This window comes from Mesoplodon densirostris, chromosome 16, assembly GCF_025265405.1.
Source record: "Mesoplodon densirostris isolate mMesDen1 chromosome 16, mMesDen1 primary haplotype, whole genome shotgun sequence".
Lineage (NCBI taxonomy): Eukaryota > Metazoa > Chordata > Mammalia > Artiodactyla > Ziphiidae > Mesoplodon > Mesoplodon densirostris.
In genome coordinates this window covers 14,060,493-14,078,036 of record NC_082676.1, presented here as the reverse complement: position 1 = coordinate 14,078,036, position 17,544 = coordinate 14,060,493, and the positions used below count along the sequence as shown (strand labels likewise).

Genomic DNA, 17,544 nt, shown 5'->3' with positions numbered 1-17,544 from the left:
TTCTGCATCACGTTAAAAGAGCAACACATGAAAATACCAATGGCATTCTTCACAGAACTAGAACAAATAACTTTAAAATTCGTATGGGAACACAGAAGACCCCGAATAGCCAAAACGATCTTAAGAAAGAACAGCGCTGGAGGACTCTCGCTCCCTGACTTCAGATTATACTACAAAGCCACAGTAATCAAAACAGTATGGGGAGGGCCTCCCTGGTGGCGCAAGTGGTTGAGAGTCCGCCTGCCGATGCAGGGGATACGGGTTCGTGCCCCGGTCTGGGAGGATCCCATGTGCCGCGGAGCGGCTGGGCCCGTGAGCCATGGCCGCTGAGCCTGCGCGTCCGGAGCCTGCGCGTCCGGAGCCTGTGCTCCGCAGCGGGGGAGGCCACAACAGTGAGAGGCCCGCATACCGCAAAAAAAAAAAAAAAAAAAAAAAAAAAAAAAAAAAACAGTATGGGGGGCTTCCCTGGTGGCACAGTGGTTGAGAGTCTGCCTGCCAATGCAGGGGACACGGGTTCGTGCCCTGGTCTGAGAGGATCCCACATGCCGCGGAGCAGCTGGGCCACTGGGCCTGCGCATCCGGAGCCTGTGCTCCGCAACAGGAGAGGCCACAACGGTGAGAGGCCCACATACCGAAAAAAAAAAAAACAGTATGGGGCGGGCTTCCGTGGTGGCACAGTGGTTGAGAGTCCGCCTGCCGATGCAGGGGACATGGGTTCATGCCCCTGTCCGGGAGGATCCCACATGCCGCGGAGCGGCTAGGCCCGTGAGCCATGCCCGCTGAGCCTGCGCGTCCGGAGCCTGTGCTCCGCAACGGGAGAGGCCACAGCAGTGAGAGGCCAGCGTACTGGGAAAAAAAAAAAAAAAAAAAAAAACAGTATGGGGCTTCCCTGGTGGCGCAGTGGTTGAGAGTCCGCCTGCCGATGCAGGGGACACGGGTTCGTGCCCCGGTCCGGGAGGATCCCGTGTGCCGCAGAGCGGCTGGGCCTGTGGGCCGTGGCCGCTGGGCCTGCACGTCCGGAGCCTATGGTCCACAACGAGAAAGGCCACAACAGTGAGAGGCCAACGTACCACACACACACACACACAAAAAAACAGTATGGTATTGGGACTTCGCTGGTGGCACAGTGGTTAACAATTTGCCTGCCAATGCAGGGGACATGGGTTCAAGCCCTGGTCTGGGAAGATCCCACATGCCGCGGAGCAACTAAGCCCGTGTACCGCAACTACTGAGCCTGTGCTCTAGAGCCTGCAAGCCACAACTACTGAGCCCACGTGTCTAGAGCCCATGCTCCGAAACAAAGAGAAGCCACGGCAATGAGAAGCCCACACACCACAATGAGGGGTAGCCCCCACTCGCCGCAACTAGAGAAAGCCTGCGTGCAGCAACGAAGACCCAACACAGCCAGAAATAAAGTAAATAAATAAATTTATCCCCCCCCCAAAAAAAGCAATGCATGTCTAGCACCATTAACAGACTAACACACGCAGCCCAAGAAATATGGGGGTTTTGTTTTTCTCTTTTTTTTTTGTCTTTATCTTTCTGTTTTATTTTGTCTGCTATTTTTTCCTTTTTTAAATTTTTTTTGAAAAAGATGTTTTATATATATTCATAATTTACATAAGCCTAAAACATTCCTGGTTGAACACAAGAAATACAAGCTCTTAATGGAGACCGGTGGTTGCCTCAGGGGAGGAGAGCTTGTAAAGGGTGGGGGAGGGATTATTTTCCACCATGTGCCCTTATTTATCATGTGCCTGGACTACTTTATCAAAATAAGGAAAATAAAAAAGGATAGAAGGTTCAGCGTCACATAAAAAAGCAGCAGGTGCAAACCAAAGCCAGTAATGAGCAAATAACAGAGACCTGATTCAGGATAAAAAATGTCGCCAAATGAACAAACCTGGGGCTGATCAGCCTGAGCGTGCAGACCCTAGGAAAGAGTTTGGGATTTGTTCTACATGGATCTAATAAACCCAGGTAACTCTGCTCAAGTGTCAGAGGATGGGCATTTAAGAAAAGCATTTTGGGGGCTCAAAGGAGATGTATCTCAGAAGAAATGGCACCCTAGCCAGGCAAAAAGGGAAAGCCATTGGGCCAAGGTTTTGATTTCGCATGTATTATTCCATTTGTGGACAGATTTTGAAAGAGAGCACGTGAGCAACGTCAGGCCAGTGGAAAGCTAGGAACAAATTCAGGGAAAAAACAAGTAATGCTGACCCCTGAACAACACAGGGGTTTGGGCTTCGACCTCCACACAGTCGAAAATCCACGTACTGTTATCTCTGCCTCAAAAACAAAGGAACTGATAAAGGACTCACCCAAGGGCGGGAAGCCGTCTGGACAGAATCAGGACTCAAACCCTAGTTTTTTGTGATTCCACATACCGTGCTCTGTAATCAAACACAAACTTTCCCCTACGCTTAAAGATTGGTCAAATGAAAACACGGGTACACTGGTCAAATGAAAAAAATCCACGTGTAAGTGGACCAGAGCAGTTCCAACACGTCTTCTTCAAGGGTCAACTGTAGTGTGTCGATGTTTCTCAACAGAGCACTAGTGGATTTTGGCAGGGACGGCTCCTCCCCGTTGCCAGGACAACCTCAGCCCCCTCCCACCCACTGCCATTGACGCTCCCAAACACTGACAACCAAAAGTGCCTCACATACTTCCCAATCCCTACCAGGAGTGGTACTAGCCTCCTGGAGCACCGCAGAGGTGGAGCATGGGGCACAGTGGACGAAACCCACAGCCCAGCCCACACCTGGTCGACCCCTGGGGCCAGAAAGCTCTCCAGCTCCTCCCACTGCAGTGTAAGTCATTCAGTCACCTGTGGCTGAGATCTCCTAGGATGATGGTTCCCCAAGTGCTGCCCTCACACAAGCAGCAGCAGCATCACCTACAAATTTGCTAGAAATGCACATTCTCAGGCTCCACGCCAGATCTACAGCATCAGAAACTGGAATAGGGCCCAGTGATCGGGGGTTTAACCAGCTTTCTGGAGGATTAAGGTGCACACTAATTCAAGATGCTCTAGGTTGTATGTTTGGGGGATGGAGTGTGAGTTCTCCAGCCTAGAGATTCCTCTCCTTCCTCATCGCTACCTGTAGGGTTGGTTCAGAACCCAGGAAACGAAAGAAGCCAAGCAAGGAGGCAAGGAGAAAGAATGAAAACAGCTGAACACATGACCCCAGGCGACACCCCCTACTTCTCAGGGCCTCAGGGACACATCTGTAAACTGGGAGGAGAGATGGAGAAAAGGAACAGACCAGTTCTTACCTGGAGCCCATGAAAATGCTTCAGGGCCCCATGATCCGCATGCCAAGGTTCTGTACATGGATGCAGTTTCTTGGGAAGAGGGGCCATAGCCTACCTTCGCCTTCTCACAGGAGACATCAACTCTAAAGATTAAAAAACTACAGGGCCAGAGGATCATAAAGTCTATTTTAACTTTGCAATTCTTTAATTCCGTGTGAAAGCGGGGCAGGGGGATCCCTAGAAATGAATATACTCATAAGCCATTGAGCACTAAGGCCACCAGGCAACGAAAGGGCAACAGAGTCTAACTCAGTGAGAGGAGGGGTCTGCCCCAAGGCTGCCCATACCTAAGAGGATCCCCAACCCTCTAGTCTGAGCAAAAGAGAAAAACCCCAATTCCATTCCTGCTTACAAACACACCGACTCCCTCCAGAGTTAATGAGCATTCAGTGGCTGTATCCAAGGGGTAGAAATTTAATAGATTCCACACAACAGACACATCTGTCAACAGCAGAGGCTTTCACTGAAGCCTCTTAGGGAGAAAAACTGAGAAATGCTGGCTGGATTCAGTGTCCTTCCCAGAGAGGAAACAGCAGGCCAGCATTCTAACTTAAAAACCTACCCACTCCAATGGAGGCTAGGCCTCGGCCGGTGATAGAATGGTGGGTGGGAACCTTGCTGTCGTCATGGTAACAAAGCTGCCCTGAGGACCTTTTCCAGAAAGCTGAGTCAAAGGTTTTGTGGGGGGGGGGGCGGTTTTCCTCCCCTCTTTAATGATTTAATTCTGACAGGGACATATTTCTAAATGCATTTCATGTATAAACGTGAATGATGACACACAGCCACTGTACAGTGAATCACCAGGGAAACGGTTCACCCTTGATCTGAAAGACCTTCCTGGCAAGTAGCAGGACCTGGGATTCTACAGGGCTGGCCCACCCCCTCCGTCCCAAAATAAGTCTGGTTCTGAAGGAGTTAACGTGGGCGAGGGAGTACAGCCGTCTAGAAGAAAAGGCCAGAGCCGTGACTCAGGAAAACAGCTTGGCATGGAGCAGGAAGCAGCAGCATTTTCCCCTCCGGTGCCAATTCACTGAAATCTTCATAATAGGGCGAGGTCTACTGGGTATTTAGGAACCAAGCGTGTGAGGCATCCTCCCTGAACCTGTGTCTTGTGATAGGCCAAAAATAATCCCGCTCAGGCCTTCCTAGATGTCCCTTGACCTAAGGGACTGCCTTCCTTCAAGATAACCCAGCCTCTTAGCTTTCCTGAGCCGCAGGTAGTAACAGCTAAGATGTTCCTGTATTGCACACAATGCACCAGACCCTGTTCAAAATGCCTTTCACGTCCTTCCCTCGAAGTCACCCACCCAAGATCACACAAGTAGCCGGGTTGGGATGTGAACCCAGGCAGTGCGGCTCCAAAGGCCCAGTGGGTGGCCTCACCCCAGGGAGAGGTTTGTCTCAGCTCTGCAGCCCAAAGACTTCCTAATTCAGGGTCTCAAAATGTTTTAAGAGTACACTCTCATTTTGCCTTTTTCTTTTCCAGCTGCAGACGGTGGGCTGTGGGGATTGGAAGCTCCAGGAACCGGGAGAAAAGTGGAAAATCATGGTGTGTCACTTGCTGATGATGCAAGTTGTTCTCCCAAAGGCGCTTCCCAGGAAGCAGAGTCACCTCCCGACCTTCACTGGTGGCACCACAGGCTGGTCTACGCCACAGAACAGGCTGGGGGTGCTGCGCGGCCATCTCCCCTCCTCCAACACTTCTTCCCAGTGTCCATGCATCCAGGCCAGGCACACCCCACCCCCACTCACATCCGGCGCCTGAGTCACAGCACTCGCCCTTCTCCAGAGTCTAGGAAATGACACACCAGTTACAGGGAATTGTCTCCTCCGGAGAGAGAACGGGCCCCAGCTGAAGGCCGGGCGCTTCCCCTGGACTCCAGGGCCTGGAGGACCGGCCCTGTGGTGTGTTTCTGTGGGTGTTAAATTTCCTTGATGAGGTCAATGGCAAGATGGACAGGGGCTGAATGAAAGACTCTCGGTCAACAGGCCCGAAACCAGCAGCCAAGGCCACGGAAGCAGGGTGACCAACCATTGGTTGGCTGGAGATGGACAGTCAAGTGGTCACCACCCGACAGTGAAGTCAGGCCGGGTGGCAGAGGATATAGAGTGGTCAGGACCTAGTCCTGCTGCCACCCCGCAAGCTCCTCAACCTCTCTGGGCCTCTGCTCTTCCTTCCGTCACATGGAGATGGTGGTACCCCGTGGCGTTATCCACAGATTAAACGAGTTAATTCATGTGATGCTCTTAGTGTAATACCTGGCAGAGAGGAAGCGCTCAATAAACAGCAGCTGTTTTCTTTTTTTTAAAGCCACACACATTCCTCTTCCTCCTCCTCTTTCCCCTCTGCTTCCTCCACCACCAGCCCTCTCCAAAAGCAGAGCCTGAGTTCTCCGAGGAGCATGTTAAATCAATGCCACGGCTTCAGTTACGGAAACGCCAGCCTATGTAAAGTGGAGCCGGGAATCGGCCCAGGGCACGATTTCTCCACGTCCACAGGACCGCGCGAAGTCCAGGTTTCCTCCTGTAACAGCCAAGGCAGGCGCAGGGGCAGAGGCCTGTGCGGGCTCGGCCACGAGGACACACGGGGTGACTGCCAGCCCTCGCCGCGGCCTCCCCGAAATGTGACCACACGCTGCTCTCCAGGGGCTGCAGAGCCTAGCGCAGTGCATCATTTCAAGGCGTTTCCCAAACACACAGAGTGGGTACCTTAACAGACCTCCCTCCCCAGGAATCTTAGGGCCCTCTCCAGCCAGTAATTACATCCTAATGAAACAAAAGCCCAGAATGTCCTCCAGGCCCGGGACCAGAAAAGGAGAGGAATCGGGAGCAAAGCATGGGGGTGGGGAGGGCACATCATTTTTCTTGCCACAGACAATGTCCAAGCCACAAGGAACACGTAAGCGACAGAAACTCTCAGGCGAATAGTTTGCTGACTTGGAGCATCTCCTGGACCCACAGACTCTGGAAGACGGGGCCGCAGCCTGGGCCTCCCCGGGGAAAGGCTGCACTGGCCTAAGCTGGGCTCCTAAAAGGTCTCCCGCATGTGACTGTGAACTTCCAGATCAGGAAAAGAAGGGCTGGAATGGAGATGAGGCAGTGGAGGAAGAGGGTCACTCTCAACTTGGGGGAAATGTCAATGTACCAGGAAGCTGGGTACCGCAGAGGCCAAGCAAGCGAGGGGCAGGTAACCCTGGGACGGGGCGCTTACCTGCCATCGAGAAAGCTCTGCTGTTCTGAGGGCCTAGCCTCTCTTTTAAAGAGAACTGAGGCTCCCACACGGCACACATTCCTGCTTCCGGATCCTCAGCAGCCTCTCCCAGGGGGAGGAGGAAGCAGCACAGCCGACAGGCTAAGAGTCACCACTTACCAGGCTGACCAGCGCGGCCAGGACAGCCTCACCTCCCTGCAATCAGGCAGCCCGAGGCCCGGCGACGTGCCTTCGCGTCCCTGGGCTTTCGGCTCTGATTTACCACCCTCGGCAGACGGCAGCTCGGCTGAGCTGAAAATCTTCAGCGCGAGCACCGAAGAGCCATTTATTTCGCTGATGTGGATAAACACAACAAGCTGCCGTGGTGCTACTCGCTGGAGTGCACATATCAGAAGGCGGGTGGCGGCAGGGGGATGAAGTTGGGATGGTTTGCATTTTGAAGGTGTTTTGAAATAATTGTTTCCAATTATCTTTAGTTCTGATGTGCCTCTCCCAGAAATGAGAAAACCATCTTCCCACTGTGCACACACAAACTCAATCTCCCTCTCCCCCCCTCACCCTCCCCCACCCCTCTCCTCTCTCCTCCCTCCCTCCCTCTCTCTCTCTCTCCCCGCCTCCCTCCACTTTTCTCTCTCTCTCTCTCTCTCTCTCTCTCTCCCTCCTCCCAATAATGCAGAAGTGGTGATTAATGGGCACATTCATATGTAAAAGATAAACTTCCAAACTCTCCAGGCAAGACAGAAATTGCTTCCAACGAGGGAGAAGAGGCTGATTTACAAGTGAATTCACTGTTTAGGCCTCAACATCTAGAGGCAATTGCCACCACGTAGCCCTTTCTCCCCACACCTCCCTCAGCTGGGATGAAGCCCTCTGGAAAAAACGACGACATCTCAACAGGAATTTCCTGGTTCCAGAATGCCAAGCTCTTTCGGTCTTCACACAGAGAGGGGGAGGCCAGGCCTAACTCCCTACAAGAAAAACTGCTGCACCCCACCCACCCGTTCAGCAGGTCCAGGCCCAGAAGGCTTGCATCCGACGTTGTGTACATATTTGAGGCCCTGGAAACTCTGCCAAATCACCACAAAGAAAATGTGGAGAAACCAGTTGCCTTTGGCCTTTACGGTAGCTGGCGGAGGAGCAAGCTCGCAGGAAGCCCTGGTTCTCGTGGCTGAAGCCCATGTGCACTATTATCTAGGCTGCAGGGACTCAGCTCAGGTTCTGGAAAGTTCAGGTGCTGGTGGGTGGCTTTCAAATTGCAATGGGGAGTTACAGCATCAGAGGGACAGTTCAAAAACAAAAAGACTGCCAGCAGCAGCTGAAAGCAGCAAAGCGGGCTGGAGAAGAAAGGGGGATGAAGAGATTGCAGCGAAGGGGGCAGATGCAGGAAGAGGTGCTGCTGCTCATAACCAGGCAACGTTCCCCACACGTCCTGGGCGGGGTCTGGCCTCTCTAAAAGTCACCTTAACGAAGCCTAAGGAAATTCTCTGGGAAGACACCAGGGAACAAGGGACCAGCCCTCTAGTCACCGCATGGCCTTTTTTCGAGGAAGCAAAGATTTTTAGGCCCAGAATGTCACACAAATTACCCTGGTCAAAAGGATGCTTAACATCACCTGGATACGAAGGTCCCCAGGCTTAAGAGTGCACGGAAGGATGGATGAGCACAGCCCTTGCAACACACCTTAGATGGAAGCCAAAGATGGGAAGCAACTTCAATGTCATCCATAGGGGACTGACATGCAGCCATAAAATGAAACAGAGAAGGAATCACGTCTTTATGTACTGGCCTGGGGCAAAATTCAAGTGGAAAAAGGCCAGAAATAGAACCTGGGTGAAAGAAATAGGAGCTGCGTGGGTTCTGGGTTTGCAAAGGCCTGAAGGAACATCCAGGAAATCAGCCAGCACTGAACTCCTCTTTGAATTCTTTCTGATCCCTGTCACGTATTTAACTATTTAAGGTATTTTTAAATGACTGTGGGGAGAAATGGATGATAACAAGATTTATGGGACCCTCACTACATGCCAGGGATCACGTCTGCATCCCCAGCCCCCAGCAAGCAGAAGGAATTCAGAACATCCCCCCACCCCGCCCCCGCATTCATCAGGTATTACTTTTAAGGGGCTCAGGTGTCTAGAACGGTGAAAAACAGTGGTTCTCAACCCGGTCCCCCCCAGGGGACACTTGGCAATGTCTGCAGACACTTTCGGTTGTCGCCCCTAGGCAAAGAGAGAGGGGCTGCTACTGGCATCTACCGGGCAGAGTCCAGGGATGCTGCTAACACCCCACGGTGCACAGGAGAGCCCCCCACCCCAGAGAATGATCAGGCCCAGGACATGTCAACAGCACCCGATGTTGAGAAACCCTGGTGGTAAAGAAACTTCCAGCAAGCTGCCATGCAGGTCTAACCTTCTGTCAATACACCACCCACAGAGACGTCTGCAACCATTAAGAGGAAAATAGTGCCTTCTGTTTCACCTGGCGGCCCTGACTTCAGATTTCAAAGAGAAGAAAACAATGGGACCAGTCAGTCAACAAATAGTCACTGAACAACTCCTAGACATCTGGGCTCCTGGGGAAGGGTCCTGCCTGCCGTGGGAGGGCAGCCAGAAACAAATAATAGTAATAACAGCTACCTTTTGTTGACCACTTATCACCTGTGAGACACTGTTCCCGATACAAATGTCAATTGACTCACTCCTCACCACAGCTCTAGAAGGAGGCAGGACCAGAGACTCCTCATTTTACTGACGAGGAAACTGAGGCCCAGAGAGAAACAAGCCCATGAGGAAGTGGCTAGTAAATACAGGATGAATACAGAATATGTTCAATCTAGAAATACTGAATAAGAAACTGATTACAGATGGACAAAAAGCTGAGCAGGACAAATTCCGGGAATTTGTGAACACACATTAGGGAGAGGGGTAGCCAGGAAAATCTCTCTCCTCTTTCCTTCTCAAACTGGGCTCATGTGATTCACAGCTAATGTTTATTAAGAAGCTACTTTACGAATCCTCCCCAAAATCCCACGACGTAAGGATGGGTTTTTGTTCTTGTTTTGGCCGCGTCGCGTGGCATGCAGAACTTCCCCGACCAGGGATCAAACCCGTGCCCCCTGCAGTGGCAGCGTGGAGTCTTAACCACTGGACCACCAGGGAAGTCCAAGGTTGGTGTTTTTGTACCGATTTCATAGGTGAGGCTCAGAGAGGCAAAATCTTCTGTGGTCTTGAGGCATGCAGGTCAAAGCAGCATGCTGGGGGCTCCATCACAGCTGGGTCCCACTCCAAAGCCCTCCAAACCAGTCAGGTGACTTCTCTGAGTTCCGGGATGCCACCTTGTAATTCTCCATCACTAAGGGCGTGTTTGGTGCCGGCCACTGTCAACACAATGCCATTGTTCAGGGTGTGGGCTCCGGAGCCAAGCCACCAGCTCTGAATCCAAGCACTGTCACCTGCCTGCTGTGTGTTCTTCGGCAAGTTACTTAGCCTCTCTGTGCCTCAGTCAATTCAGATGTAACTGTTAGAGCTGTAACTGACTCTTCTTTAAAGGGCTGTTAAGAATAAAGGAGGCAATGCACTCACAGGGAACAGCTCATCAAAGCACCACCAGTTATTACCGGTAGGTAATTCTCCTTTAGGGGAGGGAGGCACCAGTGCGGAGAAAAGACATTAACCCAGCAATCTCAAGCCAGTTTCCCCAAATCATTATGCATCTTCACCCTGATTTGCGCCCGATCAGCCCTTCTCAACAGGCTTCTGAAAGGGGTTCACTGATGGGAAATACAAACTTTCACAGTAAGTCCTCCCAGGCTGGCACAAGTTCAACCCAAGCCGGCCTCAAAATCCCCTCAGGGCTTAGGATTTCCTCCCAGATCAAAGCAGAAGCACCAGGTGGTGGCCCACAGACCCAGCCCTACCCTTGCTGATTGACCTTCCACCCCAGGATGCCTCCTAATGCCCTCTCCTCCCTACTCAAATGAGGCTCAGGAAGCCTGGGAGAGAGGAGGCCTCAGAATCCCCATAATCTGCAACGTGCGTGAAGAATGCTGAACCCGGCAGGGTCAGGACGGAGGCATGGAAGTGCCTACGTGGTATCTGGCACATAGCAAGCGCTCTGCAGAGAGCCGTCCCTCCCCTGCCCACCCTCACTTCTGCCTGTTCCCGTTCAGTCCACCCTTCACAGTAGCCACCTTGATCCAAGCCCTGGGACTATTCACTTGGCCTTGCTAGTAGCCTTCTTCAAACCTAAATAAAGTAAGCCGTGCCCTACTTAAAACCTGCGAGGACTTCCCTGGTGGTTCAGTGGCTAAGACTCTGTGCTCCCAATGCAGGGGGCCCAGGTTCGATCCCCGCTCAGGGAACTAGATCCCACATGCTGCAACTAAAGATCCCGCATTGCCACAACGAAGATCCTGCGTGCCGCAACTAAGACCCAGTGCAGCTAGCTAAATAAATAATAATTAATTAATTAATTAATTTAAAAAACCCGCCAAGGGGCTTACTGTAGACACCCAGCATCTTATCAGAATCTACCACGCCTCCAGGGATCTGGCCCCACCCACTTTTCTCCTCCTTTCACTCAACCCTAACCACAAACAGCCTCTAACGAGCCAAGCTCATTTGTCCTTGCTGACCCGTCCATCTAGAACGTTGTATGCCCAACTTTCCCATAGTTGACAACTTCAACTTTTGGCTTAAATGCCACTTCCCCAGAGAAGCCTTCCGTGGCCACCCCAAGTCTCCAGCCCTCTTACGGTATCATCTTAAAAGTAGGTTTCCTTCCCCCTTCACTGTGGTCCTCTACAGCTGAAAATTGTTGCAACTTATTTTCTTTTTTGCTGGTTCGTTTGTTCATTGTGTCTCCTCCAGCATGTGACCTTGATCTCAGTTTTTCTGACTTCCTTTGCTGTAGCCCAATGCCTGACACACAGTCTGGCTCAGAGGCAGCCCCCAAACAAACCTCTGATCAGCTAAATGAGAGTGAGATCACTGGAAAATCCAGTTTTTCCTCCCAGGTCTAAGAATTTGTCCCGGCAAACCAAGACGGGCAAACCAAGATAGCCGTAGGGTCGTGAAGTGGACAGGGAAGATTACACAAAAGGGAGCCTGGCCATTCCAGGGTCAGAAAGAAACTAGAGGTGGAAACTCCCTTTTCAACAGGTACTCAGCCATTCTCCTTTCTGGGGAAGCCCACTTCCCCAAAAGTAGGCGATTAAGTGAGGATTTATAGCCTGAATGTGATGGGGCCTTGCAGCTAAACGCAATTACTGAGAAACCAAAGGGGGAAAACTCAGGAGAGGGTTTTCTCAGGCCACTCACTCATTTCCTAACTCTCTTCCCCAGTCTTCTTGGGGAGAGCTATCATTGAGCATTAGAAAAGAGGAATGACTTTCTCCAGGGAAAACACTCTCCCCACTGGGAGACCCCCTACTGTGATGATCATTTAACCAAATTTTTTAGTCCAGACTCTTTGTCCTTTTTTTTTTTTTTTAAGTTTTAAGTTTTGGGGTTTTTAAAAATTCTTCAGCAACACAACTTTATTTATTTATTTATTATTTGGTTGCGCCGGGTCTTAGTTGCAGCAGGCAGGCTCCTCAGTTGTGGCATGCAAACTCTTAGTTGTGGCATGCATGTGAGATCTCCTTCCCTGACCAGGAATCGAAACCCAGGCCTCCTGCATTGGGAGCGCAGAGTCTTACCCACTGCGCCACCAGGGAAGTCCCCATCTTTGCCCTTTTTCTTATCAGACCCTTTCAAGGCTGGGGTTCTCTTTTCCACACCTCCCTTAATGCTTGCCTGGATTGTCCAGCGCTGCCCCAGCAGGATAAAGCAAGAGGCCCATCACGCAGGTACTTATCCATGTGAAGCCAGCAATATGGGTTCAGCCTCAAAAAGGGAAAGTAAAAAATGACTTTTCAAGTTCATCTTCCCTCCGTCCCACTCAAAAGGCATGCGTCGAGAGAAATTACATCTGCTCTTTCCTGTCTCTATCCTTGTTCCCTCGGGCTTCTCAGAGGGAAGCATCTCACCAGGCTTGAGAGTCTAGAACTGAAAGATATCTGTCAAGCAGCTCTCAGCAACTACTAGTATATCTGGTCCCAACCCAAGAAATAGCAGCCTGGTTTGAAAGACGGTCCCCACATTCCTGTGTGGCAATGGGGAGTTACTAGAGGCTGGTTAAGGAGGTGAAAGACAAACCCGGTCAGCCTTACTAGGAAGAGGGCCCGAGTGACAGCCGATGAGATGAACCAGTGATCTAGAAGGGAAGCAAGTTAGGGCCTCCCTGGTGGCACAGTGGTTAAGAATCTGCCTGCCAATGCAGGGGACACGGGTTCGATCCCTGGTCTGGGAGGATCCCATATGCCGCAGAGCAACTGGGCCCGTGCACCACAACTACTGAGCCTGCACTCTAGAGCCCATGAGCCACAACTGCTGGGCCCATGAGCCACAACTACTGAAGCCCATGCACCTAGAGCCCGTGCTCCGCAACAACAGAGGCCACTGCAGTGAGAAGCCTGCGCACCATGACGAAGAGTAGCCCCCGCTCGCCACAACCAGAGAAACCCCGCGTGCAGCAACAAAGACCCAACACAGCCAAAAATAAAACTAAATAAAATAAATAAATTTATTTAAAAATAATAATAAATAAATAAATTTTAAGTTAGTTGTCAATATTTAAAAATTAGGAGAAACTGCATCTGGAAATCCAGATTACTAGCTTCTCTTAAACAAACAAACAAACAAAATCAAGATCCAGGCACACAAGGTCCCCATTTCCACACAGTACAATCCTCCAGGCTGTTTCCCCCACCCTTAGGATGGAACATGAAATTCCCCATTTGCCAAGGTTTCCATCAGTCTTAACTGTCAAGATAATTAAACGTAACCTTGAAAATCCCTTCAAGGCAGAGTAAAGCATAGAAGGGCACGAGGGTAAACAGAGGGATAACAGATAAAGGATACTTTGCTAGAATGGCCAAGATCTAGACAGTTCAAGCCCAACATGGTATATACATTTGTTTATATTTTTCTAAGAGAGAGGGGAAAAGTATATCAAACTGTTAACATAGGTTACCTGGCAGAGAATTTTTAGCCTTTTTTTTTTGTATACTTCGTTTAGTTTGTTGCCAGGAGATGCACTGATTTTATCATTTGAAAGGAAAATCCAATAAACCATTTTCTTCCCTTAATTAGTTTCTATTTCTTGGGAGAGAGTCTTTATTCAAAAAGCATTTACTGAGCAGCTACTTACAAATCACTTGCCTCACATTAAAAAGGTCAGAGAGGGGCCTCCCTGGTGGCGCAGTGGTTGGGAGTCCGCCTGCCGATGCAGGGGATACGGGTTCGTGCCCCGATCTGGGAGGATCCCATATGCCGCGGAGCGGCTGGGCCCGTGAGCCATGGCCGCTGGGCCTGCGCGTCCGGAGCCTGTGCTCCGCAACGGGAGAGGCCACAACAGTGAGAGGCCCGCATACCGCAAAAAGAAAAAAAAAAAAAAAAAAAGGTCAGAGAGACCTGGTCCCCTAACCAGTTTAGGCGAGGAGACACACAGGGAAATGAATTCCACAGCAGAGCATTTTGAAGGCTGGGGAGAGGGCTGCCCAGCACATTCTGGGTTATTTTTCCCCAGCCAGTGTGCCAAGATGCCAAAGGGCCCGGCAGAAAGGAGGTTCAGTGTGGCCTGGATAAGAAATGCCAACTTGGGAAGATGGGAAGATAGCTGTGTTCTCTCTTTACATAACTTTTCAAAGAAAGAGCAGGCCCAGGAGAATCTAATCAAGCGAAACTTAAGACACCGATACAGTAATTTTTTGAACATGTTCTATGCTGTGCCAATCCATGGCTAGGTGTTTCCACCTACTGCATCCAGCATGACATATTAATATATGAAAGCTGTAGTGCAGTGCTGTCCAAAAGAACTTTCTATAATGATGGCAGCATTCTGTATCTGTGCTAATATCTGTGCAGCCTCTGGGCACTTGCAATGTGGCTAGTGCAACTGAGGAAGGAATTTTTTTTTAATTAATGTAAATTAAAACAGCCACATACAGCTAGTGGCTACCTTATCAGACAAGCATAGCTATAGAAGCTCAATATATAACAGACAAGGGAGGAAGCCTAGCAGGCAAGCAGCACCCTTCAGAATCCTCCACCCACCCCTACTGGAGAGATCTTCAAGGCATAATGATTTGATGTCTAGAAATGTGTACGTGGACGCGCCACCTTTAGCCTAGCTTGGAAATACTCAGACCTTTAGGATGCATGAGATTGTCTGATCAGAGCTGATTACTGTCCTTTCCTGGGCAATTTAAGGGACTTTCCCGGTGATTACTGTTTTGTTTTGTTTGGCAATGCCACGCAGCTTGCAGGATCTTAGTTCCCCAACCAGGGATTGAACCCGAGACTTCGGCAGTGAAGGCTCGCAGTCCTAACCACTGGACCACCAGGGAATTCCCCCGGGGCGATTTCAACTTTGGAAGCTAAAGAACTCCACTGTAAGAGGTAAACATGAAGACTCTGAAAGAAGGGAGCCTGGATCCCCAAGGATGTGGAGAAGCCAGGGGGAAGGCAGGTCCTCAGGGAGAGAAGCCTGGAAGGATCTACAAAGGTGTGAACCCAGCGAGGAGCAGGAAGGAACCTGGCACATCACAGGACCCAACATTCGGGCCTGGCAGTCTGAACAGGAGGGCAGCTTCTGCCAGAAAGGACAGATGGAGCAGGGTCTTGAATCTCTGCTCAGGACTGGGGTCGTCTTCAGGAGCCACTGGCAACCCAAAGCAGGCAAGGAAAACAATCGCACTTGTGTTTGGGAAAGGGCCCATCAGAAATGGCCTTGGGGGGCTTCCCTGGTGGCGCAGTGGTTGAGAGTCCGCCTGCCGATGCAGGGGACACGGGTTTGTGCCCCGTGCCACATGCCGCGGAGCGGCTATGCCCGGGAGCCATAGCGCTGAACCTGCGCGTCCAGAGCCTGTGCTCCGCAGCGGGAGAGGCCACAACAGTGAGAGGCCCGCGTACAGCCAAAAAAAAAAAAAAAAAAAAAGGTCTTAGGGACTTCCCCGGTAGTCCAGTGGCTGGGACTCCACGCTCCCAATGCAGGGGGCCCAGGTTCCAGCCTGATCCAGTCAGGGAACTGGATCCTGCATGCCAAAACTAAAGATCCCGCATGCTGCAACTAAGACTCGGCGCAGCCAAATAATTAATTTTTTTTAAGTGGTGTTAATACCAGGGGAAGGAAAGAAATCAAAGGGAAGGGGGCCATTTCAAAGAGTCCCTGGCGGGGAAAGACAGACAAGCCACCAATCATTTCAGAGAGCAGACATTTGAGCTTGGGTAATTACTTCCACGCACCGATGATGCTGGAAATAAAGCCATCCGCTCTGGCTGAAAGGCTGCTTTTACATCCTTCTCCAGGAGGAAAGTTCTGTCCGGACTTCCCTGGTGGCACAGTGGTTAAGAATCCGTCTGCCAATGCAGGGGACACGGGTTCCATCCCTGGTCCGGGAAGATCCCACATGCCGCAGAGCAACTAAGCCCATGCACCACAACTACTGAGCCTGTGCTCTAGAGCTTGCGAGCCACAACTACTGAGCCCATGTGCCACAACTACTGAAGCCCGCGCGCCTAGGGCCCGTGCTCCGCAACAGGAGAAGCCACCATAATGAGAAGCCCACGCACCGCAATGAAGAGTAGCCCCCGCTCGCCGCAACTAGAGAAAGCCCGCGCGCAGCAACAGACACAGCGCAGCCAAAAATAAAATTAATTTTTTAAAAAAGTACTGTCTATCTGGTAGACAAGGTCAAATCATTCACTCATTCATTCAAAAGACGTATTTATTGTGCACCAACTAGAACAGGCACAGTGGTAATAAAAGGGGCACAGGGGAAAACGAGATGCGCAAAAACAAAAGGCAGGATCCACCCTCATTTGGAGCCTTCGCATCCAGGTGGGTAGGAGGTTAGGAGAGAAAGGAGAGAGGAGGATCTTCCTTTTGAGGACCTGGAAGATCAGTGTAGCTGGAGTGGAGAGAAAGGGGGCCATGGAGGCAGGAGGCTGGAAAGGTGGGCGAGGCCCGCACATGAGAATTTTAGGACTTTGATCTTCATCCTAAAACCAAGAGCAAGCCCCTAAGCGTTTAAAGCAGGAGGCAGTAGCCGGAAGAGAGGTTCCTTTTAGAAAGATCAGGAGGTGGGGTGGAGAGAGATGGGAGACCAATTAAAAGACTATTGCAGGGGCTTCCCTGGTGGCACAGTGGTTAAGAATCCACCTGCTAATGCCGGGGACACGGGTTCAAGCCCTGGTCCGGGAAGATCCCACATGCCGCAGAGCAACTAAGCCCCTGAGCCACAACTACTGAGCCTGTGCTCTAGAGTCTGCAAGCCACAACTACTGAAGCCCACGCGCCTAGAGCCCGTACGACACAACAAGAGAAGTCACCTCAATGAGAAGCCCGCGCACCACAACGAAGAGTGGCCCCCGCTCGCCACAACTAGAGAAAGCCTGCGCGCAGCAATGAAGACCCAACACAGCCAAAAATAAAAATAAATAAAATAAATAAATTTATTTTTAAAAAAGACTACTGCAGTTCACTGGTGATAACCTGAAAAAGAGTGATGTTTACGACATATTATTTTAAGTAAATAACACAAAAAGGCAAAGGACAGAAGAATTGAGGATCAGTTGCACATCCCTGGCCTAGCCAACGGGCAGAGTCCTGGCTGACTGATCATAGTGGAGAAGCAGGTGTTCTGTTGGGGGTGGGGGGTAGGGAGCAGGAGGGAAGGTGGACAGTGAAATCGGTTTTGGACACGTTGAGTCTGAGACACCCATGAACAACATACAGGCAGGGCAGTCAGGTGGGCAGCTGGCCTGCATCATGACTCAGGAGAAATCCAGGCTGGAATTAAAATATCTGTGAGTCATAAAGCCACAGATGTGGGCAAGATCACCCAGGAAAAGAACGTGCTGGGCAAGGTGAGGACTTTCAGCAACTCCAACGTTTAATGGAGAAGAGAAGGAGCC

General features: G+C 50.8%; 1 protein-coding gene across 10 annotated transcripts in view; it reads right to left on the bottom strand.

The window, feature by feature from the left end:
- ZMYND8 (zinc finger MYND-type containing 8) overlaps nt 1-17,544 on the bottom strand; it is a 134,075-nt gene that overhangs the window by 96,569 nt on the left and 19,962 nt on the right. Inside the window, exon 1 of one of the 10 annotated variants that reach the window (XM_060119818.1) lies at nt 6,689-7,034. The exons of 8 other annotated variants lie outside the window; for them this stretch is intronic. Coding sequence is in view for 1 of the 2 variants with exons in the window: in XM_060119811.1 (XP_059975794.1) it covers nt 6,530-6,608 (79 nt within the window). In the remaining variant the exon portion in view is untranslated. Of the gene's footprint in view, nt 1-6,529; nt 6,633-6,688; nt 7,035-17,544 lie in introns of those variants that run through there. One more of the 10 variants, XM_060119811.1, reaches the window with a different exon arrangement.